The sequence below is a fragment of the Microcaecilia unicolor genome, chromosome 1, assembly GCF_901765095.1.
Source record: "Microcaecilia unicolor chromosome 1, aMicUni1.1, whole genome shotgun sequence".
Classification (NCBI taxonomy): Eukaryota; Metazoa; Chordata; class Amphibia; order Gymnophiona; family Siphonopidae; genus Microcaecilia; species Microcaecilia unicolor.
In genome coordinates, this window is record NC_044031.1 from 84,165,552 (window position 1) to 84,190,770 (window position 25,219).

Genomic DNA, 25,219 nt, shown 5'->3' on the forward strand with positions numbered 1-25,219 from the left:
TTATTATGATTATTATTTTTTACATTTGTTTCCCACATTTTCCTACCTTTTGCAGGCTCAATGTGGCTTACATAACCGTTAATGGTGTTAGCCGATTACAGTTTGAGCAAATACATAGTATGAATGAATACAAAGTGATATTGTGGTATAATGAGGTATATGTATGGTAGGAAACAGTTGGTGGGAACTTAGAGAGGGAAAGGGGGAAGAAGAGTCAGGTAATGTCCGTCACAAGCCTTTAAAAACTTATCTTTCTTTAAACAAGAGCTCTCCATAATATTTGATTGTATTTTTGTACCTAGCCTTTTGGTTCTAATTGTATTTATTAATTTTATCTAATTCTATGTAAATTGCAGGTTCTGTATTGATTTTATTTATAATTTTGCTTTTCCCTACCCCCCCTCATTTACCTTACATAGTAACATAGTAGATGACGGCAGAGAAAGACCTGCACGCCAGTCTGCCCATTACAAGATAAACTCATATGTGCTACTTTATGTGTATATCTGACCTTGATTTGTATCTGCCCTTCCTACCCTTTCCCTCCTCTGTTATATACATATTGATATTCTTTGATCTGACAATTTGATTATTCCTTGTATTTTGCATCTCTTATCCCTGTATCATTATAAATGAATAAAATTTAATGAAAAACAAAGAGAAACGTATGCATGTTTTCTTCTTGATGTGCTTTTTTTTGTAGAACGTGTACAATAAAGTTTTCTGAATCCTATATCCTGCAGTTCCCCACAAACTTCCGCTTCCGTGCGCACATGCGCTGGTCCTACCTCTTTGCTCGAGTCTTCAGGCAGCTTGGAAGGGAGGCACCATGGCGCTCTACAATTTCAAGAAGGTTATGGTGGTGCCGACCGCTAAGGTATGAGACCATTACGGGGCTTTATGCCTTTGTTGTCTTTCTCTTCTTCCTGTACCTGAATTTCAGCAGCGTGTTATAACAACTTGGCTGCTGTTCGTCTCTTGGTTGCAGCAGGCGCCGGCTGAGCTCCCAACACGTGTTAATATTTCCCCAGTGTTCTGCCTACAGGCTGCAGTGTACGTGTCCCGAACTCAGCTATTCCTGATAGCCCCCTCCCCCGCCCTGTCTTCCCTACGCGCATCCATCTCGGCAGGGACGATGAGGTTTGTTGCTTCATAAGGTAAAGGGCAGCTATGAGTGCAGAGGAATGGGCATCTGCGCTAGCTAGGTTTCTTTTATTGGACAAAAGGATTGTTAATAAAAGTAGGTGTCGCACAGAAGTTTCCTAGGCTACCTACGGAATATCTAATATGTATTGTAAAAAATTCATATTAATGTAGTAGAGAATTAAAAAAAAAGTGTAAATACTGCAATCAAGTATTGGCACGTTTTTGTATTCGGGACTGTTGATTAGGAGTGACCTTATTTGACCTTCTAAACCTTCAGAAGGCCGTTGTGCTTCAGGATATGCTGTCTTATTTCTGATGTAAAAGTTTAAGGGTTGGCGTTTGTCTTCATCAGTGGTATTGCACTCCAGAAAGATGACAGCTGGTGCATGAAGAGCCAGTAACACGCACACATTGATCTATACTTTCTACAGAAACAGATTTACAGACACCATTCATACATACATGCCAGCAGATACCACACATACCCTGTATAGTCTGCTTCTTGCTACCCACCCACACAACATTGAACTGAGAACAGGGAAACATGCCAGGAAGATCTGGCATAATCTTTCTGGTTTGTAGAGGAGCTCCCCTCCAGACCTGTCCAAGCACCTGAAGTGTGTGTGTCTTCAGCAGTCCAAATGTTCTTGTTTGATGACCCTGGTGTCCTAGTGTTCCTCATGCAGGATGGCCTCTACAGCCCAGAGATTCAGCGATTCTCATGGTTTCAGTATCTCACCATCAATACTCACAGGCACAATAGTGATAATGTGAAACAACACAGACAGTGACCACCAAAGGGACAGAGCTCTCTCATGGCACCTCTCTTGCACACATACACACGCACAGACTGAAGGTGGCTTTGGAGTGTGAGATATGCTAGTCCTTAGTGGAATGTAGGGCATAGTACAAGAGGTAACGGTGTTTAATCTGCTGAGAAACAGTGATCATAACATGATCAAGTTTGAGCTACTATCTGGTGTGACTCAAAGGAAATTACTACTACTATTTATCATACTGTAACAGCATTTAATTTTCAAAAGAGTGACTATGATAAAATGAGAAAAATGGTTAAAAAGAAGCTAAAAGTATCGGCTGCAAAGATTAGGACATGTTGTTTAAAAATATCATCTAGGAAGCCCGGACCAGATGCATTCCATGCATTTACAAAGGTGGAAAGAAGAGAAAATGACTGCCAGCATGGTTAAAAGGTGAAGTGAAAGAGGCTATTAGAGCCAAAAGAACAACCTTCAAAGAATGGAAGAAGGTCCCAAATGAAGAAAATAAGAAGCAACATAAGCACTGGCAAGTTGGATGCAAAGCAGTGAAAAAGAAGGCTAAAAGAGAATATGAAGATAAACTTGCCGTGGAAGCAAAAACTTACAGAAACAACTTTTTTAGGTATATCAGAAGCAGAAAGTCTGTGAGGAAATCCATGGGACCGTTAGATCATGAAGGAGCAAAAGGGGCACTTAGGGAGGTCAAAGCCATAACGGTGAGATTTAATTATTTGCTTCGGTCTTTATGGAAGAAGATGTAAGAGATCTCTATGTGTACCAGAAATGGTTTTCAAGGGTGACAATGAGGAGGAACTGAAAGAAATTTTGGTGAGCCTGGAAGATGTACTGAGCCAAACCGACAGAGCAATAAATCACCTGGAATGGATGGCATGCATCCAAGGGTACTGAAAGAACTCAAACATGAAATTGGTGATCTGCTGTTAGTAGTCTGTAACCTGTTGTTAAAATTGTCTGTAGTACCTGAAGATTGGAGGGTGGCCAATGTAATGCTAATTTTTAAAAAGGGCTCTAGGGGTGATCTGGGAAATTACAGACCGGTAAGCCTGACTTCAGTGCCAGGCAAAATAGTGGAAAATGTTATAAGGAATAAATTATGCAGGCAAAATAGTGGAAAAAGTTATAAGGAATAAAATTATGGAACACATAGACAAACATGGTTTAATAGGTCAGAACCATTATGGATTCAGCCAAGGGAAGTTGCACCACACCAATTTGCTTAATTTTTGTGAAGGTGTGAATAAATGTGGATAAAGGTGAGCCAGTTGTAGTGTATCTCTAGATTTTCAGAAAGCTTTTGACAGAGTTCCTCATGAGAGACTCCTGAGAAAATTGGAGTCATGGGATAGGAGGCAGTATTCTATTGTGGATTAGGAATTGGTTATTGGACAGAAAACTGAGGGTAAGGTTAAATGGCCATTTTTCTCAATGGAGGAAGGTGAATAGTGGGGTGCCACAGGGATCTGTACTGGGAACGGTGCTATTTAACATATTTATAAATGATCTGGAAATTGGAACAGTGAGTGAGGTGATTAAATATGCAGATGATATAAAACTGTTAAAACATATGCGGACTTTGAAAAATTGCAGGAAGATTTTAGCAAACTGGAAGACTACATCCAAATGGCAGATGAATTTTAATGTGGACAAATGCAAAGTGATGCATATTGGGAAGAATAATCCAAATAGTAGTTACTTGATGCTAGGGTCCATCTTAGGAGTCAGCACCCATGAAAAAAAATCTAGGTGTCATTGTAGACAATAGGCTGAAATCTTCTGCCCAGTGTGCGGTGGTGGCCAAATAAGCAAATAATGCTAGGAATTATTAGGAAAGGGATAGAAAATAAGACCAAGAAGATTATAATGCCTCTGTATCGCTCCATGGTGCAATACTCACCTTGAGAATTGTGTTATTCTGGTTGCTGTATCTCAAAAAATATATAATGGAATTAGAAAAGGTTTGAAGAAGAGCGACCAGAATGATAAAGGGGATGGAACTCCTCTCTTATGAGTGAAGGCCAAAGAGGTTAAGACTCTTCAATTCTGAAAAGAGACGGATGAGGGGGGATACAAAATCCTGAGACCCCCGATGTTCAGAAGCAAACGTGGGTGCTAGAGGTCATTAGTGCCTGACTAGTGCCCTTGTTTGCCAATGAACAGTTCTCAGAGGCTCCTACTGAGGGAAATACTGAGCTCACCCCAGATCAGCGCAAATAGCGTGCTAATGCAGTCAGAAAGACTTAAATTAGATCTTTTTAAATTTTCCGCAATGCTCAGAGAACAGCGCCCTGAAGAAGGGTGCCCTTACCACAGAAAACCTAATGCCAGCTTGGTGCTGGCATTATGCTTTTTGAATAAATGATTTGTGCTGTGGGTGGACAAACTTACTTCTCCGGGTCTTGGGAAGAGGCTCTGTGACTCGGGATGTGTTCAGGCCGTGGCAACAGCAGCAGTTTTGGGCAGCCGAGGATTCAGAGATAGAGTAGTGATGGCTGTTTCAGCAGTGGCACTGGGGAGGTGGTTTGTTCATGCTGGCTCTGAAAATCTCCTCTGGAAAAAAAAGTTAAAATGGTGCAGTGTTTTTATTTCTTTTCCATGTTTCTGCTGCTCTGTCTCCCAGACTGAAGCATATTACTGGCTGGACTTTATTCTGCCAACCCCAATGTGTGTTGTTGTATATCTCAAATTTTTGAAACACCTGTGAAACTAGTGAGATCAAAAGGGTGTATACAAGTTTTGGCAGTGGTGATGGGCAAAAAAACCAAAACTTTTTGCACTGAAGTGCAAGGGGGTGGGAACGTCTTTCTTTGTCTGGATGTTACGTGGCGATGCTTTTGTGGGAGCGGAGGAGCGCATAAGCGAGGCTCCATCCTTCCCCTTTACTTCCTAATGCTCAATGCTAATAGAGCTTATATCATTTGCATATTAGTGTTGAGCATTAGGAAGTAATTGTTTGGCGCTGTTATGGCGGTATTTTCCAGCGCTGTTTCATACAACAGAGTTTTGATCATCTGTACCTGAGTGGTGTAGAATGGGTAAAAGTGAAGCAATTTTTATTCTTTCAAAAAGTACAAACATCAGGGGACACTCAATGAAGGTGAATGGAAATACTTTTAAAACAGGATGAAATATTTTTTTTTCTCTCAGTGTGAATAGTTAAGCTCTAGAACTAATTGCTAGAGGATGCACTAACAGCGGTTAGCATATCTGGGTTTAGAAAGGCTTTGGACAAGGTCCTGGAGGAAAAGTCCATAGTCTGCTATTGAGATAGACATAGGGGAAGCCACTGCTTGCCCTGGGATCTGTAGCGTGGAATATTGCTACTGTTTGGGTTTCTGCCTGGTACTTGGCAACTGTTGGAAGCAGGATACTGTGCTAGATGGACCTCTGAATCAGTATGAATATTTTTATGTTCTTATGATGCTGTCAGCTGTGAAGTCATAAGAACATAAGTGTTGTCATACTGGGACAGACCAAAGGTCCATCAAGACCAGTATCCAGTTTCCAAATGTGGCCAGTCCAGGTCACAAGAACCTGTCAAGATCCCAGAATGGTAAAACAGATTTTATGCTTTTTATCTTAGAAGTAAGCAGTAGATTTTCCCAAGTCCATCTTAATAATGGCTTATGGACTTTAATTTTAGAAAATTATCCAAACCTTTTTAAAACCCTGCTAAGTTAGCTGCATTTACCACATTCTCTGGCAACAAATTCCAGAGTTTCATTACTCGAGTGAAGAAATATTTTCTTCGATTTGTTTTAAATTTATTACTTTGTAGCTTCATTGCGTACCCCCTAGTCCTAGTATTTTTGGAAAGAGTAAAGAAGCGCTTCACGTCCACCCATTCCACTCCACACAGTATTTTATAGACCTCTATCATATCTCCCCTCAGCTATCTCTTCTCCAAGCTGAAGAGCCCTAGCCACTTTAGCCTTTCCTCATAGGGAAGTCGTCCCATCCCCTTTATCATTTTTGTCACCCGTCTCTGTACCTTTTTCTAATTCCGCTATATCTTTCTTTGAGATGCATTGACCAGAATTGCACACAGTATTTGAGGTGTGGTCGCACCATGGAGTGACACAAAGGCATTATAACATTCTCATTTTTGTTTTTCATTCCTTTCCTAATAATTCCTAACATTCTATTTGCTTTCTTAGCCACCCAAAAGCAAGTCAAGATATGTATTACATTAGTCAAAGGATTTCCCCTTTTTTGATAATTTTATGAATTAAAAAGAAAAAATTATTAGAATACTGGAATGTTGCCAGTGACCAGTTTAGCTTTGGTATCTAGCCTAACACACAGTAAAACACCATAAATATTAATGATGATTTGCAGGTGGGAGGAATGGGAAGTGTAAAATAACTGTATTCTTAAAAAAAAAAGCCTTAGAGCTCTGCAGGTTTTTGAGCTCTAGGTCTTTGGACTATAGCCAAGACTATGATGGTTTCTTATGTATCCAGTGTTCTCACTTGTTTAATTATGGCTATTATTCATGAAGTAGCCTAATGGCTAGCACAGTGGGCTGAGAACCTGAGGAACTTGGTTCAATTTCCATGCAGACTCCTTGTGATCCTGGACAAGTTACTTACCCTCTATTGCCCCATGTACAAAAACTTTAGATTGTGAGCCTGCTAGGGACAGCGAAAATACCTGCAAATAATAAATGTAAACCGCTTTGTGCCTTGGAAAGGTGGTATATCAAATGCATAACCCTTGGTCCTTTTACCTTTCAAGTAAACAGACAAAGAAAGAGGGGAGCGATGGTATGCTAACCCAAATACAAAAAATGTATCAAATATCAAGATTGTATTGACGGAACTGGAGAGAGCCTTAATAAAGTCCAGAAATTTAAATTAAAACTCTTTGTACTTGTCCAGTCTGAATCTTTTCCCTTTTGATAGATATTCCTGGTCTATTGTATGACAGAATGGAGCCACTGAGCATATTTTCAGGAATGGTCTTTGGGTTCTGCCAGATATGGTATAAGTATGGTTTCTTGCCTATTAGCAGATTCCAGGACCCCTTTCATATGTTATTCACTTTTAACTTGTATTTGTTTTATTCAGCTCATTTTGGAATAATTCTATCTTAAAGGTTTTTATTTTCTGTTCTGTTTCCAATAGCGCCACTACACTTTATTTTCTTAATAATTACTTTTTCTTAATACTGACTTTTCCCAGTCTCCTCCTCCATCTCAAACCACTGAATATCTCAAGACCACATTGTTCAACTTCTGCTTTCATCACGTCACCATCCCTTTTGTCTTCTACCACTTTCTCAGTTCTCAGGCTTCAACATTTTCTTCCTTTCAACCATCTCCATTCTGTCTGAGTGTATCTCATCTTCATTTCAGTTGTCGTTCCTCTCCTATGCTTCTCTGTACTCTCTTGCACCTTCTGCTTTCTGCTTGGGATGTCAATCCCAATTTCTGTCCCCCAAATCAACTCTCATCCTACCATGTAGGTCATACCACAATGTCTCTAATCTTATTTCTGCTTCTCTCCTTTCTCCTTCTCTGCTTTTCTCTCCTATTGCACTTGCAGTGTGTGCTCTGGTGGATCCTCCTCCACTGCTATCCCACTATCAGTTGGTGTACCTCAGGGCTCTGTCTTGGGATCTCATCTTTTCTCCATCTATACTTATTCCCTTGGTGTTCTGATCTCCTCCCATGTTTTTTTATTACCATCTTTATGCTGATGACTCCCAGATCTACCTCTCCATACCAGACATTTCAGCAAGAATCCAGGCCCAAGTCTCAACCTACCTGTCTGACATTGCTGCCTGGATGTTTCACCGCCATCTGATACTAAGCATGGCCAAGACTGAGCTTCTTTTCTTTCCCCCTAAACCCACCTCTCCTCTTGTCTGTTTCTGTGGATAACACTGTCATCCTCCCTGTCTTTGCAGCTTGTAACCTTGGGGTCATCTTTGACTCCTCTCTTTCTCGGCACATATCCAGCAGACTTCTAAAACCTTCTTTCTCTATAATATCACCAAAATTCGTCCCTTCCTTTCTGAGCACACTACCAAAACCCTTATTCACACTTATCACCGCATGCTTATATTACACCATCTTGCTTCTCATAGGTCTCCCACTAAGCTATCTCTCTTCCCTTCAATCTGTTCAAAATTCTGTTTCACGATTTATATTCCACCAGTGTCACTATGCTCACATTAACCCTCACCTCAATTTACTTCATTGACTCCCTATCCATTTTTGCATTCAGTTCAAACTCCTCTTATTGACTACTGTACCAAGTGCATTCACCCTGCATCTCCTTAGTACCTCTCCACTCTTATCTCTCCCTACACTCCTCTCCTAGAACTCTGTTCATTGGGCATATGTCTCTCATGTGTACCCTTCTCCTCCACTTCCAACTCCAGACTCAGTTCCTTTTATCTTGCTGCACCATATACTGGGAAAAGACTTCTTGAGTCAGTACGTCAAGCTCCGTCTCAGGCCGTATTCAAATTTAGACTAAAAGCACATCTTTTTGAGGCTGCTTTTAACTCCTAACTCCTACTCACTTCAGTACCCATGTCTATTTTAATAATTCCCTTATTTGTCTATCTTGATTAGATTGTAAGCTCTGTCAAGCAGAGATTGTCTCTTACGTGTTTAATGTACAGTTGCTCTGTACGTTTAGTAGTGCTATAGAAATTATAAGTAGTAGTAATATCATTGGCTAATAATACAGCTTTTTGTTCTGAAGAAAGTAAGTAATCTCTTTTTTGGCTTTAATTGCAGGACTTCATTGATATTACACTGTCGAAAACACAACGAAAGACACCAACAGTGATTCACAAGCATTATCAAATCAACCGCATTCGGCAGTTTTACATGAGAAAAGTCAAATATACACAGCAAAATTACCATGACCGTCTTTCACAGATTTTAACAGACTTCCCTAAACTGGATGTAAGTTGCTCTTTCAGTATGCAGTTAAATAGAAGTAAAGTTGTAATTATGTTTGTGCAAATTATCTAGGCATATACTTCTGGCACTAAATATTTATGACTCATAAGTTGGTGAGGAGTGGCAGGTAATCGGTTTCAGTGTTAAAGAATGAAAGACATTCCTGATCATTGCTGCTAGACCAGTTCAGACAAGTAGGTAGAGTCCCCTACCAGCAGATGGTTCCACAAATCAACTCTGTAACAAAATCACAATTTTTTTCAGACTTCATCAATTAAGAACTATTCAGTCTATTTTTTCAGTAAAACATTTTGCAATTCTAGTTCAGTCTCTGATTTTATCCCATTTAGACTATTGTAATGGTTTATACTGTTTTGCTTCATCTACTTCTCTTGCAGATTGCAGGTTTTGCAGAACACCACTTCTAAGTTAATTTTTTGGGAAAAAAGATATGATCATGCAACCCCATGTCTTTTGCAGTTACATTGGCTTCCTATATCAGCTAGAATTCTTTTTTAATTAGCTTGCTTAATTTATAGAATATGTGGTTCTGTCTTGATGATTTGATTGGATTGTTTTCTTTCCATATTCCCCTTCCAGATCAGGAAAGATTTTTTTTTTTTAAATTTTCCGTCTTTAGTCGCTGTTAAATATAAGAGATTGCTAGAGCTATCTTTTTCTTAATCAGGCTGTCAAATTTTGGTGTTCCTTGCCTGTTTCTGTTTTGACAACATCAACTTATTGGAGCTTTTGTAAGAATTTGAAAACATTTATTTAAAAAATATTACTGTTAAACTGTTCTCATTATGTTGTTTTTGTTTTTGTAACCCGCTTTGAACCTGTATTTGGGAGTTGTCGGTCTATAAGAATCAAATCACATCACAACTATCTAGTGACATGACTGGTATAAGGGCTGGAACATCCTGAATTTATCCAGTGTTTCTTTACCTCAGGGTGGTTTAAGTTTCTGGACTAGTGCTGTAGGTCCTGGTGGGCCTGACACCCTGGAGTATAATCTGTGAGCTGGTTTTACTCCTGAGATTCAGACCACGGTCCTTACCTCAGTTAAGCTCAGTGGTGAGGTCCTTCTGCAGCCCCAAGTTGTATCCCATTGGATTTAGCTTGGTTGAGGTTTCTAGCCTGGGGGGAGGTGTTGTGATCTCCCCCCCCCCCCTTTTTCTTTAGGCTTCCCTTCTGCAAGTCTTTAAAAAATGGGTTCAGATGACTTTATTTCCCTGTTTGTCTGGGGAATAAAGTTGTTTAAAAAGAGAGAGAGATTGTGAGCAGCCTCTTGCACACACCAGTTCTGCAGGGACCATGTTTTGGGGAGCCAGAAGACCTGTTCTGGGGCTTTCTTGGTGGATGTCATTCAGGGTTGGACCTGATGGGGGATGGTGGTACCATGCCAGAACTCCACTGTATGTAAGAATTGGCAGCTCTCTGTGCCCAGTTTGTGATGGGCCGGTTCCAGGATTGTGAGGGACTTTGTCTGAGGAGGGTCCCAATTTCCCTCGTATGGCTGCTGTGGCAACCATTGACCAAGTGCAGTCATGCTGCTGCCATTCCCTTAGATTTCTGATCAGTGTGGACAGCCCCGCCACCTTCTGGGTTGGAGGGTGACACAGGGCTCTCTACCTCTGTGGTGATGCTCCCTGGGCCCCAGAGGCCAAGGATGCAGGCCTTGGTCTGCTATGTCCAGTAAGCCTACTCTGAGGACTGTCCCTGCTGGAGTTCCCAGGTTCCAGTAGAGCTGGACACACCCATGGCCCATCTGGGTGGGGTCAAGCACCAGAAGTGTGGTAACTCCTTTGGTAGCTGGGGTGCCCCTCTGGGGACCTATTGGAGCTAGGGGAGGAAATGGATGCTTTTTTCAGAGGAGAAGACTCCTTGGAGGTTGAGATCTTCCCCAGTGGAGGAGAAAGACTGAGCTAAGTATATTGGCTGCAGATCTCTGTGGAGAAGTAGCTGAACTGGGCCATAGACTAGTTGATATGGAAGCTCGTTTGGAGGAGCATATGGAATCTATCATTACCATGGATTCCTCTCTATAGGAATGTAAAACTACTGATCAGTTTCTGTTGGAGGATTTGAAGAACTGCAGCAGACGACACAACCTGCACTTCAGGGGATTGCTGGAAACTGCGGACTATATAAATTGTGAATTTGTAGTACAGCAAATTGCGGGTACACTACTTTCTGATACTGATACAGTGGCTCCTGAAGAGCCCATATGATTGGAGCAAGCACATCATGTGGTAGGACCTCCCAGAGCCAACCTCCCACAGGACATAACTTGCTTTATGTATTATAAAATAAAAGAAGCTGTAATAGTCAAAAAGCGTGTTCTGTGGAGGACTTTCGCTGGGATACTTATGCAATTGAAATATTTTAAGATTTGGCGGCAATGACGCTTTGCAGAAGAAAGGAGATTCAACTGGGAATCAAATACAGATGGCACCACCCGTTTGCATTAACATTTATTTGGAAGGGAAACTTCAGCAAGTTGGATCTCCTGAAGAAGCTAGAAAGGCTTTGCCTGAAGCGATTTCTCTACTAGTTTTGCTTCCTCAAATGGAGCCTTGCCACTTCAAAGCCTTTCAGCCTGACCTAAGTGGCAAAGGATTACTTGTAAAAGGCAGCTTGACCAGATAAACATAATCAGATAGTTCAGTCGCAATCTTTATTCACATTGCAAAATTTTATGGGTACCTAATCAAGATGAACAATTGTTTTATGAATCTGTCTGAATTGCTGATTAGACATAGGAGGAGGTTTTAAACTTACTTTAAATCCTGATATTGATGATTCAGCTATTTTCTATGACCAGTGCTAAAGCAGATAGGAAGGTGTTGAAAATGTTTGTAATTCATTGGGGCTAACAGATTTATGGAGAACATACACAATGGAGATAGACTATACATTTTATTCTACTAAATATGATTCTTATTCTAGAATAGATTTGTGGCTGGGAGGAAAAGAGATAGAAAAGAACACTGAAGAAATTACTGTTCATTCTAGAACCTGGTCGGATCACAGGCCAATTTTCTTGACCTTGTCGGGACACAAAAGATGGAAAGGTGGAAATATTGGCGATTGAATGAAACAGCATTGTCAGATCCAGCTAATGTATCTCAATTAGAAAAGAAACTGTTAGACTTTTTGTCTTATAATGATTCAGAAATAATCCCATTAATACTGTGGGAAACTTTAAAAACAGTAATGAAAGGCCATATTATTTCCCTGCAGTCCTATGTGAATAAATCTAAAAGGATGAAAGAACAAGAGTTAAGGGCCAAGGTATTAGCCCTAGAGGCGTCCAGTAAAATGGGCAAAGGGAGTCAGATTCAAAGAGAAAGCTCTATATAGAGTTTAGTTACAATTTCATGAGCTTGAGATTAATGATATCACAGAGAAATTAAATCCTGGTAAAATAAGAGTATTTTGATGTAATAACCGAGCTTGCAGATTATTAGCCCAGAAACTACATAGGTAACAGTTGCCTATAACTCTATTTTGATGATCCTGATGTGAACAGGGGTAGGTGATTTTTATTTTTTACCTGCCTAAGGGGGCTGTGAGGTCTCCAGGGGTCTGTGAGGTCTCTGTAGGGCTGCAGCCACCATGGAGTAGTGCTGACTGATCCGGGCTTGTAGGCATCCTGTTGGGACCCGAAATGGGTCTGAATCTAGTCAAGGGCTTGTGGGGGCTCCAAATCGTGGCAGTTGCAACATGCCATGAAGTTGTGCTGTCTGTAAATGCGGGGAAGGCAGGAAAATGGCTGGTCTGAGGCCTAGCCTGCTGGCTGGAGCGAACTGAGCATGAGCTGGGGCCTCAATTTTTGGGTCTGCCCAGCAGAGCTCCACAGGAAACCATGATTTCTAACAGAAATGAGGACGGTCCAACTGGACTGAATCTGGAGATGGCATTTCCTGCATACGAGGGGCCAGGTAAGAGGTCCCCTGGGCCTTTAATGTTTTGTTTTAATTTTTAAATGCTGTTTTTAGGCTGCGTTTGATGGGGCTTCAGGGAAAATTTTAAGTAGATGGTTTTTTTTGGTGGTGGGCGTCTCTGGGGTCTTCCCTTGGGTGAACCATGGGTGTCTGGACTCAAGTAAAATTAACTTTTGCCTGTAGGATGAGAATTTCTTGTTAGGAGGGCTAGCGCACCTTAGGATGCACATCCAGGAATTCTGTTAGGGGAATTTTAAAGAATTTTTTTTATGTGATTGTGAGGCAATTTTATTGGTAATTTTGGAAGTTTATTGTAAAGAAAATGTGTGATGTCTGAACGTGAAGAGACAGTCCCTGCTCAACAGAGCTTACAATCTAATTAGGACAGAAAAACAGGACAAATAAGGGATAAGGTAATTACTAAGGTGGGAATGATAAAACACGGGTACTGAAAAAGTGAGTAAAGGTTAGGAGTTAAAAGCAGTATCAAAAAGATGGCTTTTACCCTAGATTTGAAGACAGCCAGAGATGGAGCTTGATGTACTGGCTCAGAAAGTCGCAGAAAGTCTATTCCAGGCATATGGTGCAGCAACATTAAAGGAATGTAGTCTGGAGTTAGCAGTGGAGAAGAAGGGTACAGATAAGAGAGATTTACCCAATGTCCATTCATTCCTTTGTGAAACATTGTAAGCTTGATGTGCTCGCCAGAGCTAATGCAGCCTTTGGTGGGGCAGTGATTGAGGGGCTTTCTCTTTCTCTGCCTAGTGAGATATTGTTTGGGTACAAAGCGCTTGTCTGGACTGGTCTAGCAGTGATGAAAAGGAAGGTGGAATTTATTTTATACTTATTTTCCTTTCCTTGAATCTTATAGACCAGTCCAGGGCCCACTCTGAAAGATTAGGGCATAAGGGATTTATTTTGGGCTTGGTCTGCTGTTTCTCTCTGCCTTTTGTGTATAGTTTATTGACATTGGGAGAATTAACATTGAATGCTGCAGTGGTTTATTCCCCCTTTAAATCTGTAATTTTTTTTTTTTTTATTGTTTAAATATTTCAATTTTATAATAATTGCACTAGTATTGTGCGCTGATTGGAAATTTTGCTACAGAGTTCTTTGATTTTTGCTGTCTATTTTTCAACAGATATACCAAAGAAAAGAAACTCGGTGTGCCAAGGCACTTTAAGATTCAGATGTCCATGATTTTTGTCTGAGGCCTGGTAGTGAGAGCCCTTCATCCTTTACCTGCCAGAAAATTGGCTGTGTGTCTTTAGGTTTTTGTGTATCAGATTGTTTGGATGCTACATGTACACTGATGGAATCTGAATTTTAGGTGTGATAGACCATTGCTAATAGACTTAGTAACGGAACCAGAATTTTTAACAACTCTGATTGGTACATACCAGAAGGTTGATGTATCAAATGTAATAAAATAAAATGTACCTATGTCTGTTTCATAGGACTTAAATTTCACTTTGGCAGTGGTATACTGGAGAATTCCAGGATGTACAAACACTTATTTCAGTGGTGTCATTGGAATAGTTGAGTATCTCTACCTCAGTCTGCTGGTAGGAGGATTCAACCTGCTTGTCTGGACTAGTCTTAAAGGGGCTGAAAGAAAGCACAAATATTTAATGCAGAGCATTAGAGAAGCACAGAATGAGGCAGCATTCAACAAAGACACAAAGCTGTGATTTGAAGTTCTGCCGGGACTTGGTGACAGGTACAGCATTAGCTCTGTATTGGTCAACTGTAATTTATTTTGTGTATTAGTCACTCCTTCGGCTGTGGTTGGGGGCTATTCTTTCTAGCACAGGAGTACTAAGAAGGGCAAAATTTATTCATACCTGTAAATTGGCTTTTAGAGTGTCAGGTGGGATGGTGTTCCTTTTAACTTTTAGAATGTTTATAGTGACTGAAGCTCTGTCTTTTGATATAATGATCTACTAAAGCTTTTCCATGTGTGCTCCAAAACAGTTATAATTCTCTTAATTTTAACTCACGTTGCCTTAGTTGCTAATCACACTTTAACTTTATTAATTTTACTAGGTGTAGTAATTTGTTTATAGATAACTGTGTGCCTCCTGGGTAATAACATTTGCTATATGTATTTAAACTGTATTAATTGAAGTCCAGGACAGTCATAGCATATGAGTTGTTAACCCACATGAAACGGCTACATAGAATGTTGTCAGTGATGAATTTTACTTTGTCGTCTTAAAAACTGTATAAATGCCCTTTTAAAAAGTAGTAATGCTGTGGGATTTTTTTTTTTTTAAAGGATGTTCACCCTTTTTATGCGGATCTGATGAATGTTCTTTATGACAAAGACCATTACAAATTGGCCTTGGGGCAGATTAATATTGCCAAGAACCTCATTGATAAGTAAGACTTATTTTTCTCCTTATTTCTTGTATTTCCCACCTTGAGTGTGAGTGTAAGTCTCTCTTGATTTGTTTTGTTCCATTTTTAAGTGTGGCCAAGGACTATGTGCGACTGATGAAATATGGTGATTCCTTGTACCGATGCAAACAGCTGAAACGTGCTGCCTTGGGCCGCATGTGCACCATTATCAAGAGGCAGAAGCAAAGTCTGGAGTATCTTGAGCAAGGTACAACTTGACACAGTTTTCTCTGTCTTCTGTGCATTTTGTTATGTTAGGTTCTCAGTTTTTCTAAAACTTATTTCTTCTACATAAAGTGCAAGATGTCTTATAGCATTATTTGTTCAAAAATAAAAAAAATATAAGAGATTGGAATTTACTTGTGACTTCTTAATACTAGTCTATATCTTGGACTGATGATTGCTGTTTTACGGATCCTTTTAGTAAGCTGCGCTAAAAATGGCCTTTATGCGCCCTTATGTGGGTCTTTCCTGTATGCTAAGGCAATTTTCCATTTTTCAAATTAATGAACATGTATGCAGACATTCTAACTGATTAATGCAGAAACATTTATTCTCTGCCCCACAGACACGCCGCCCTCTCTTTGAAAAATTTAAAATGATTTTTTACTGCACGATTTGTACACTCAGATTGCAAAATTACTGAGGGACACCTCAGCACGTCCTGCGGTAAGCTTAATAAAAGGACCCCTTAGTAAAGCTGCTGTGGTGGACACCAATAAGAACATGAGAATTGCCATACTGGGACAGACCAAAGGTCCACGAAGCCCAGTATTCCTGTTTCCAACCTTGGCCAATCCAGGTCAGTTGTATCTGGCAGGATGCCCTAGATGTGGTCTAATTAGTATTCTATATTTACTAGTTATGATTTTTGCAATCTGTTAATTTCTTTTGGTGTCTTATTTTTTACTTATTTATGTATATTCAAAATCTCAATTAAAAAAATGAAATCTGACAGGATTCCAAAAAAGAAGTCAGATTATATGCTCCTTAACCCAAAGGAGTCTGTTGACGTTTTTTCCAGGAACTTGTCCAAACATTTTTTTGTAAACTCAGCTACAATAACTGTTGTATCCAACAACTGGCAATATCCCCATTATTGGTTGGGGTTCCATATTGTTGAGGTGTGATGGTGGTGTTGGGGGGGGGGGGATGCAGTTTTCAAATTTCCTGTTTCCTTGTCATCAGCAGCAGATGAATCCATTACGAATGGGTTGTGTCCACCTACCAGCAGGGGAAGATAGAGAACACGGAAAACCATAGTGCCTCTAGGATGGCTAGCTCCATCTGCCTCTTAGTATTTCTCTATCTCCCAGCAGGGTTGGACGCAGCTTGTTCAACTCCTTGAAGATTCTGCCTGGGGTGGCTCCTGTGCTTTTGCCAGGTGTAGCAGGGGTGTTGTGGCTAAGTGGAGCCCTTTTAAAGGCACATAGGTTCGCCTTTTCCCTGCCTTACCCTTCACCCTGTGTGGATGCAGGCATATAGGTTCACCCTTTCCCTGCCTTTCCCACTCTCTTCTGCCTCCGGAGTACCTGTGTAGCTGTTTGCCTCCAACTTTCCTCACAGCGTTAAAAAAAAAAAAAAAAAAAAAAAAAAAAAGCGCGCTTTTCAGTGCTGCTATTTCTGAGGCTTTTCCTGACTGTGCAGCGTGACCGGAGCTCGTGGACTAGGTCCTTTGAGGTAAGAGCGGTACTCAGCTCCTCAGGGGAGGACCTACAGATGGCGTTCGGATCGGGGTGATTTTGGTGCGAAGCCACCATTTTGAATTTTATTTCGCCGTTTTTCCGCGATGGCTGCCGAGGGAGTTAAGCGCTGTTGCCGTTGTGGCAAGCGCAGATCAGCAGCGGGGGCTCTGTAAAACGTGCTGTTTAGACGGTAGAGCCAGTACAAGCATGGCGAGCGATGATTCTTCCCGCTCGATGGAGCTGGCAGCGGGCGCCACCTTGGAAGCGCCACATGGCTCGACCCCCGTGGTTGCGGAGGAGTCTGAGAGCAGAGGGGCGTCTCGGGCCGAGGCTACCAGAGGAGCTCCGTTCCCCGTGGCTCCTAATTCGGAGACGGGAGGTCAGGGCGAGTTTTTCTCCCCCGAGTTTGTGCTTATTTTACATAAAGCCTTCATGCTGAAAAGAGTTCTGCCGCAGGTGTCTGACACTGCGTTGCTACCTGGTTCCCCTCCGACTGATGATGGCCCGGGGCTGATGCCAGAGGTGGATGCCCCTGAGCGTTGGATGCACGCTAAGCATAGACGGGTAAATTACCCATCGGAGAGTGGCGCTCTCCCCTTTTCCCCCCAGTGGTATGGCTGTGGGGACTCTGAGGGATCTGGCAGGCCTTTGTGGTCTGAAGAGCCAGAGGAAGGAACCAGTTTGCCACTGGATCTGGATGATCCCACTGCGGTTCGTATTTTTCACCGCGATGAGCTGCCAGCACTTATCTCTGATGCCTTACAGGCCCTCTCTATTGATGGCGCTGTTCAAGGCGAGGCCTCCTCTGGCAATCCAAGGATGGCGAGTACTAAGAAGCCTGCTCGAGCCTTTCTTTTGCATGACTCCATCCAAGAGCTTATTTCTGCTCAATGGGCTGACCCCGAGGGGCCCTTGAAAGTGGCTAGGGCGATGGGGCATCTTTACCCTCTGAGTGAGGAGCACTTGGCCCGTTTTGGGATGCCTGAAGTGGCTGCCTTAGTCACGGCAGTGACAAAAAGGACCACCCTCCCAGTAGAGGGAGGGGTCACTCTGAAGGACATGCAGGACCGGCGGCAGGAATCAGCGCTAAAACGGTTCTTTGAGATTTCGGGCCTAGCCTTAAGGGCGTCTGTCTGCAGTTCTTATGCTGCTCGAGCCTGCCTCTCTTGGTTACAGCAGGCAGTGGGACAGCCCGTGGATGGTGCGGAGTCCCTCGCTGTGGTTGCACTGCGCATGGAGTCGGCCTTGTCATTTTTAGCTGACGCCCTCTATGATCTGGTCAGAGCTTCGGCTAAACAGATGTCTGTGGCGGTGTCCGCCTGCCGCCTTCTATGGCTACGGCATTGGGCAGCTGACATGGCCTCTAAGCACAGGCCGGTGAAGCTACCCTTTCGGGGCCACCTGTTATTTGGAGAGGAGTTGGAGAAGCTTGTTAAAGACCTGGGGTATGCTAAACCCCAGCGGTTACCTGAGGATAGGCAGCGGCCTTCTTCCAAGGGTGGTTCCCTCCTCCTCCTCCAGACCTCGCTTCTATGAAGCTAGAATGAATCACCCAGGGCGCTCTGCTGGGTTTACTCAACGTGCCCGCTTTCAGCAGAGGAACTCCTTTCGCTTGGACAAACGCTCCGCAGCGGCAGACTCAAGGCCAGGAGTTCAGGGCCGTCTGCCACAATGATGGGACGCTGGTCCACTCCTCCTTTACAGCTGTAGGAGGACGCCTTTCCCTCTTTCTCAAGGAGTGGACCAAGGTTACCGATTGGAATTCGGTGCCCCGGTGAGAGACGTGTTTGTGGCGTCCTGATGCGGTACTGCCATCAAACAGGCGGCGGTAGAGGAGACCTTACAAGTCTTGTTGCACCTTGGAGCAGTGATTCCTGTGCCTCCTGCCGAACATGGCTGCGGTCGTTACTCCATTTAATTTGTGGTGCCACGAAAAGGCGGGTCTTTTCGGCCCATTCTCGACTTAAAGAAAGTCAACGAGTCACTAAGAGTGCGGCATTTTCACATGAAAACCCTGTGCTCCGTCATTGCGGTGGTACAGCCAGGAGAATTCCTCACATCTCTGGACCTAAAAGAAGCTTACTTGCACATTCCTATATGGCCCCCGCACCAACGGTTCCACCGGTTTGCGGTGTTGGGAAATCATTTCCAGTTTCGGGCCTTGCCTTTTGGCCTCGCCACAGCTCCCTGAATCTTTGCCAAGGTAATGGTGGTAGTAGCTGCTTTTCTCAGGCGAGAGGGTATCCGGGTTCTCCCATACCTCGACGACTGGCTCATCAGAGCGGACTCTGCAGAAGAGAGTCGTCATGTAACAGCCAGAGTGGTCTCGGTACTGCAATCTCTGGGCTGGGTCGTCAATATACCCAAAAGTCACCTGACCCCCTCTCAATCTCTAGAATATTTGTGGGTCTGGTTTGACACGGCCTCTGGGTTTGTCTTTCTACCCGACGAAAGGCGGTGCAAGCTTCAGAATCAGGTCCGTCTGCTCCTTAGGATGCCTTGCCCGCGAGCTTGGGACTTTGTCCAGCTGTTGGGGGTCAATAACGGCCACCTTGGAAGTGGTGCCATGGATGAGAGCGCACATGAGACCTCTGCAGATTGCCCTGCTTCAACGATGGTCTCCTATGTCTCAGGATTATCAACGCAGACTCACGTGGCTCCCTGCGGCCCGACTCAGTATGGAGTGGTGGCTTTCAGACAGCATGCTGCGGTGAGGAATGCTGCTAGCGCTTCCCGATTGGTGCCTGGTGGTAACGGATGCCAGCCTGAAGGGCTGAGGAGCACATTGCCAGGGAAGCTATGCCCAGGGTCTGTGGACACCCACGGAAACGGGGTGGTCCATCAGTCGCTTGGAACTGAGAGCGATATTCCAGGCTCTTCCGGGCTTTCACATGACTCTTGAGGGACTGGCTGTCAGAGTTCTGTCGGACAACACGACAACAGTAGCCTACATAAATTGACAAGGTGGCTATCAGTGTCAAACACTGGCCGCAGAGGCCGCTCAGATATGCCACTGGGCCGAGCGACATCTGCAGCTTCTGTCAGCAGCTCACACAGCAGGTCAGAGCAACGTGCAAGCTGACTTTCTAAGCAGGTATCAAATCGACCCTGCGGAGTGGGAACTGGCAGACGAAGTGTTCCTTCAGATCTGTGCCAAATGGGGAACGCCCGTAGCGGATCTTATGGCCTCAAGCACAAATGCCAAAGTCCCGTCCTTTTTCAGCAGACGGAAAGATCCTCGCTCGGCAGGGTTGGATGCCTTGGCTCAACCCTGGCCTCAACCCTGGCCTCCGGGCCTCCTGTATGTGTTCCCTCCTTGGCCCTTAATAGGGCAACTCCTCTTTTGAATTCGGCTGCATCAAGGAGTGGTGATCCTCATTGGCTCAGGCGGCCGTGGTATTCGGACCTCTGGCGGATGCTGGTGGAGGCTCCCCTTCCTTTGCATCTGGTACCGAACCTGTTGACGCAGGGTCCGGTGACCATGGAGGATCCATGCCGCTTTGGTCTTACGGCATGGCTATTGAGAGGGCGCAATTGAGAGACAAGGGCTATTCAAACAAGGTCATCTCCACCCTCTTGTAGGCCCACAAGCATTCCACTTCCATTGCCTATGCTCGGATCTGGCGCCAGTTTGAGGCTTGGTGTGTTTCTAAAGCGATCACACTCATGTGGGCTTCTGTCTCGCCGATACTTGACTTTTTGCAGGATGGTATACAAAAAAAGGCTTGGCCTTTAATTCCCTGCGTGTTCAAGTGGCAGCCTGGCATGTTTTCGGGGGAAGGTAGCTGGCCTCTCCCTGGCTGCGCATCCAGACATTTCTTAGAGGGGTGCTTCGGGTCCGGCCTCCCGTGCAAGCCCCTTGTCCAGTTTGGAACCTGGGGCTAGTATTAAAGGCTCTTCAGTGTTCGCCCTTCGAGCCGCTGAGGCGAGCTTTGGAGAAGGATGTGACTCTAGACAGTCTTTTTGGTGGCCATTGCATCAGCGAGATGGGTTTCTGAGCTCCAGGCGCTGTCCTGTTGAGACCTATTTCTGCAATTCTCAGAGTCCGGAGTAACGGTATGTACTGTGCCTTCCTTCCTGCCTAAGGTGGTTTCAGCGTTTCACATAAACCAGCCCATTTATCTGCCCTCCTTTTCTAGAGAGGAGTTTCCAGAATCTTTTGGGCAGTTGCACCTTCTGGATGTGCGCAGGGCTCTGTTGCAGTATCTGCAGATGTCTAATGCTTTCAGGACCTCTGAGCACCTTTTTGTATTGTCAGGTCCTCGCAGAGGGTCTCCAGCGTCTAAAGCCACTATAGCCCGTTGGCTTAAGGAAGCCATTTTTTCTGCATATCTGCTATCTGGCTGGCCTCCGCCTGACGCCTTTAAGGCACATTCCACAAGAGCGATTTGTTCCTCTTGGGCTGAGACGGGAGCACTCTCTCTTCAAGAGATATGTAGTGCAGCTACTTGGGCTTCTAATCTCTCTTCTGCCCGTCATTACAGGCTGGATGTGGCTACCAGGAGGGACGCGCTTTTCAGAGCACAAGTGCATGCGCGTGGTGTGGCTTGTTCCCGCCCTATCTAGGGATTGCTTTCATTCATCTTATTCGTAATGGATTCATCTGCTGCTGATGACAAGGAAGGGAAAATTAGGTTCTTACCTTGGTAATTTTCTTTCCTTTAGTCACAGCAGATGAATCCATGATCCCTCCCTGATTGACTCTGTTTTGTGTTCAGTTTTTCCTGCAGACATGTTCCCTCATTGGGAGAAGTTGGAAAACAGTCTTCAGGATTTCTGTTCTACTACAGGAGGTTGAGTTCGTCCCTCCTTTGTGTTGTTGCTCCTGTTCTTGGGTGTTTGTTGGCTGTGAGGAAAGTTCATGTTATGCTACTTTGCGGTTTAACACTGCTTTGGAAGCTTCAAAATACTGAGAGGCAGATGGAGCTAGCCGTCCAGGAGGCACTATGGTTTTCAGTGTTCTCTGTTTCCCCTGCTGGTAGGTGGACACAACCCATTCATAATGGATTCATCTGCTGTTACTAAAGGAAAGAAAATTACCAAGGTAAGAACCTAATTTTCCCCTATTGTACCTGATTTTCAAAAACAAAAATAAGCATATAATTCTTTTGAAAACTGGCACTGACACAAGACACCGGAGCATAAGAATACTGGTCCATGTAGCCCAGTATCCTGTTTTCAGCAGTGGCCAATCCAGGTCACAAGTACCTGGCAGGAACCCAAATATTTTCCTTTCCTTGAGTTCTTATAGACCAGTCCAGGGCCGTCTCTGGAAGATTACGGCATAGGTGAATTATTTTGGGCTTGGTCTGCTGTTGCTCTCTTTCTGCTTTTTTGTATATAGTTTATTGACATTGGGGGTGGGGGGGGGGGGTCCTTCTTCCAAGCTGGTAAAAAGGGCCCTGCGCCAATCCCAGGTCAAGCAGTGACTTCTTCATGTCTGTCTCAGTAGCAGACTATGGACTATTCCTCCAGGAAACTTGTTTTTTGTCTTGGCAGTATTCCTATGGAAAATAACATACATAGGTTTGAAAATGCCATCTGTGTGTACTCTGTTTTCTAGGAATTAGTTTGGGCAGTAGTAGTTGTGGTTACAAGTATGTACATTGTGAAACAACGAATAATTTTAGCTGTTTAGGGGTACGTGTTATATTCTACAAAACTGATATTTAGCCCAGGCACATAGTTTTTTTTTATCCATGTAAATGCCTTTGTCTTCATGTAGGTCACCAACACACGGTAGATTACAGATACTAGCATTACATGTTATATTGTTTTCAAATTCAGATGTGTGGACCTAGAAAGATTGAGAAGACAAAGCCACTGAGAAGTTTAACATCGCACAACGCGTACAGCAGTCAGCTAGAACTGAGAAAATAGGGTCAGCAAAAACGCTGTAGGTGATATATTAAGTTAACACAGTGAAAACATATCTGTTGCAAGATTTTAAATTGTCCTCTTTTCATCAGATAAGCTTGAACTGAGTAAATCAATCGGTTTCTGATGTGTCAGTGTCCTTGTTTATATAGTGGTCAGTATTCCCAAAGGGGAGGCCAGTGCATGGGATTACCCTTATAATAAAGTTATTCAAAATTCTTAAATCACAAGTAGATTATGAGAAATTACAGGAGGACCTTGTAAGACTGGGCATTAAATAACCAATGGAGGGTTCTAGATTTTAAGCTTTATACTCAGGCCTGCCTTCTTCACCATTTAAGGGATTGGCTATTTCCTTGTCATCAGCAGCAGATGAATCCATTAACTGATGTGTTGTATCCGCCTACCAGCAGGTGGAGATAGAGAACACTGAAAAACCATAGTGCCTTCTTGGACTGCTAGCTCCATCTGCCTTCAGTATTTCTCTATCTCCCAGCAGGTGTGGACGTAACTTGATCAGCTCCTGGAAAAATTCTGCCTGGGGTGGCTCCTGTGCTTTGCCAGTTGAAGCTGGGGTGTTGTGGCTGGTGGTGCCCACTTTGAAGGCATATAGGTACCTCTGTTGCTGCCTGCCTCCAACTTTCCTCAGAGCGTTAAAAAAAAAAAAAAATACGGAGTACGCATTGATTCTGCATAATTATTCTGAGGCTATTTTCAGCGTGCAGCTTGACCGGAGCTCGTTTGACTCGGTCTTTTGAGGTGAGAGTGGTGCCCAGCTCCTCTGGGGAGGTCCCGCGGACGCCGTTCCGAACGGGGTACGTTTTGGTGCGAAGCCACCATTTTACTTATATAATTTCGGTCAGATGATGGCTGCTGAGGCAGTTAAACGCTGCTCTCGTTGTGGTAAACGCAGATCAGCAGCGGGGCTCTGTAAGACGTGCTCTTTAGACGCTAGAGCTAGTACGAGCATGGCGAGCGATGATTCTTCCCGCTCAATGGAGCTGGCAGCGGGCGCCATTTTGGAAGCACTGCATGTCTCGACCCTCGCTGTGGCGGAGGAGTCTGAGTGCAGGGGGACGCCTCCGTTAGAGGCTACCAGAGGAGCTCCTATTCCCGTTACTCCTAATTCGGAGTCGGAGGGTCAGGTTGAGTTTTTCTCCCCTGAGTTTGTGCTTTTAATGCATAAAGCCTTCATGCTGAAAAGAGCTCTGCCGCAGGTGTCTGACACTGCGCTGCTACCTGGTTTCCCCCGGGTGTTGAGGGCCCGGGGGTGGCTACTTCCCCCGAGCGTTGGAAGGATACTAAACATAGACGGTTACATTCCCCGTCGAAGAGTGGCGCACTTCCCTCTTCCCCACCCCCCCCCCCCCCCACCCCCCCAGTCAGGCTGTGGGGATTCTGAGGGTTCTGGCAGGGCCTCATGGTCTGATGAGCCAGAGGAAAGTGCCGGTTTGCCACCGGATCTGGATGATCCCAATGCGGTGAGGATTTTCCACCGTGACGAGCTGCCAGCGCTGATTTCTGACGCCTTGCAGGCCCTCTCGATTGATGATCCTGCCAAGGGCTTGGCCTCCTCTGGTAATCCTAGGATGGCGAGTACTAAGAAGCCTGCTCGAGCCTTTCCTGTGCATGACTCCATCCAAGAGCTTATTACAGCTCAATGGTCTGAACCCGATGGGCCTTTGAAAGTGGCCAGGGCTATGGGTCAGCTTTACCCTCTAGGTGAAGAGCACTTGGCCCCTTTGAGTATGCCTAAAGTGGACGCTTTGGTCACGGCGGTGACTAAGAGGACCACCCTCCCAGTAGAGGGAGGGGTTGCCCTGAAAGACATGCAGGACCGGTGGCTTGAATCCGCGTTGAAACGGTCCTTTGAAATATCGGGCCTTGCCTTAAGGGCGTCTATTTGCTGTTCCTGTGCTGCCCGGGCCTGCCTATCCTGGTTACAACGGGCAGTGGAGCAGCCCACGGATGGAGTGGAGTCCCTCGCTGAGGTTGCACTGCGGATGGAGTCAGCCCTGTCATTTTTGGCTGATGCCCTTTATGATCTGGTCAGAGCTTCGGCTAAACAGATGTCTGTGGCGGTTGCTGCCCGCCGCCTTCTATGGCTCCGGCATTGGACGGCTGACATGGCCTCTAAGCACAGGCTGGTGAAGCTACCCTTTCGAGGCCACCTGTTATTTGGAGAGGAGCTGAAAAAAATTGTTAAAGACCTGGGAGGCCCTAAGCCCCAGCGGTTACCCGAGGATAGGCCGAGGCCTTCTTCCAAGGGTTCTGTGTGGCCCTCCTCTTCCAGACCTCGCTTCCATGAAGCTCGCAGGTATCGCCCGGGGCGCTCTGCTGGGTTTTCTCAACATGCCTGTTTTCAGCAGAGGAACTCCTTTCGCTCGGACAAGCGTTCCGCAGCGGCTGGTTCAAGGCTTGGAGTTCAGGGGTGGCCCCCTCAAT

General features: G+C 44.3%; 1 protein-coding gene across 1 annotated transcript in view; it reads left to right on the top strand.

The window, feature by feature from the left end:
• Positions 1-774: 774 nt before the first annotated feature.
• Positions 775-25,219, top strand: part of GTPBP4 (GTP binding protein 4) — a 108,686-nt gene continuing 84,241 nt past the window's right edge. The window contains exons 1-4 of the mRNA XM_030198836.1: positions 775-877; positions 8,695-8,865; positions 15,091-15,194; positions 15,284-15,420. Of these exons, the coding sequence (XP_030054696.1) occupies positions 830-877; positions 8,695-8,865; positions 15,091-15,194; positions 15,284-15,420 (460 nt within the window). The 5' untranslated portion in view covers positions 775-829. The remainder of the gene's footprint in view (positions 878-8,694; positions 8,866-15,090; positions 15,195-15,283; positions 15,421-25,219) is intronic.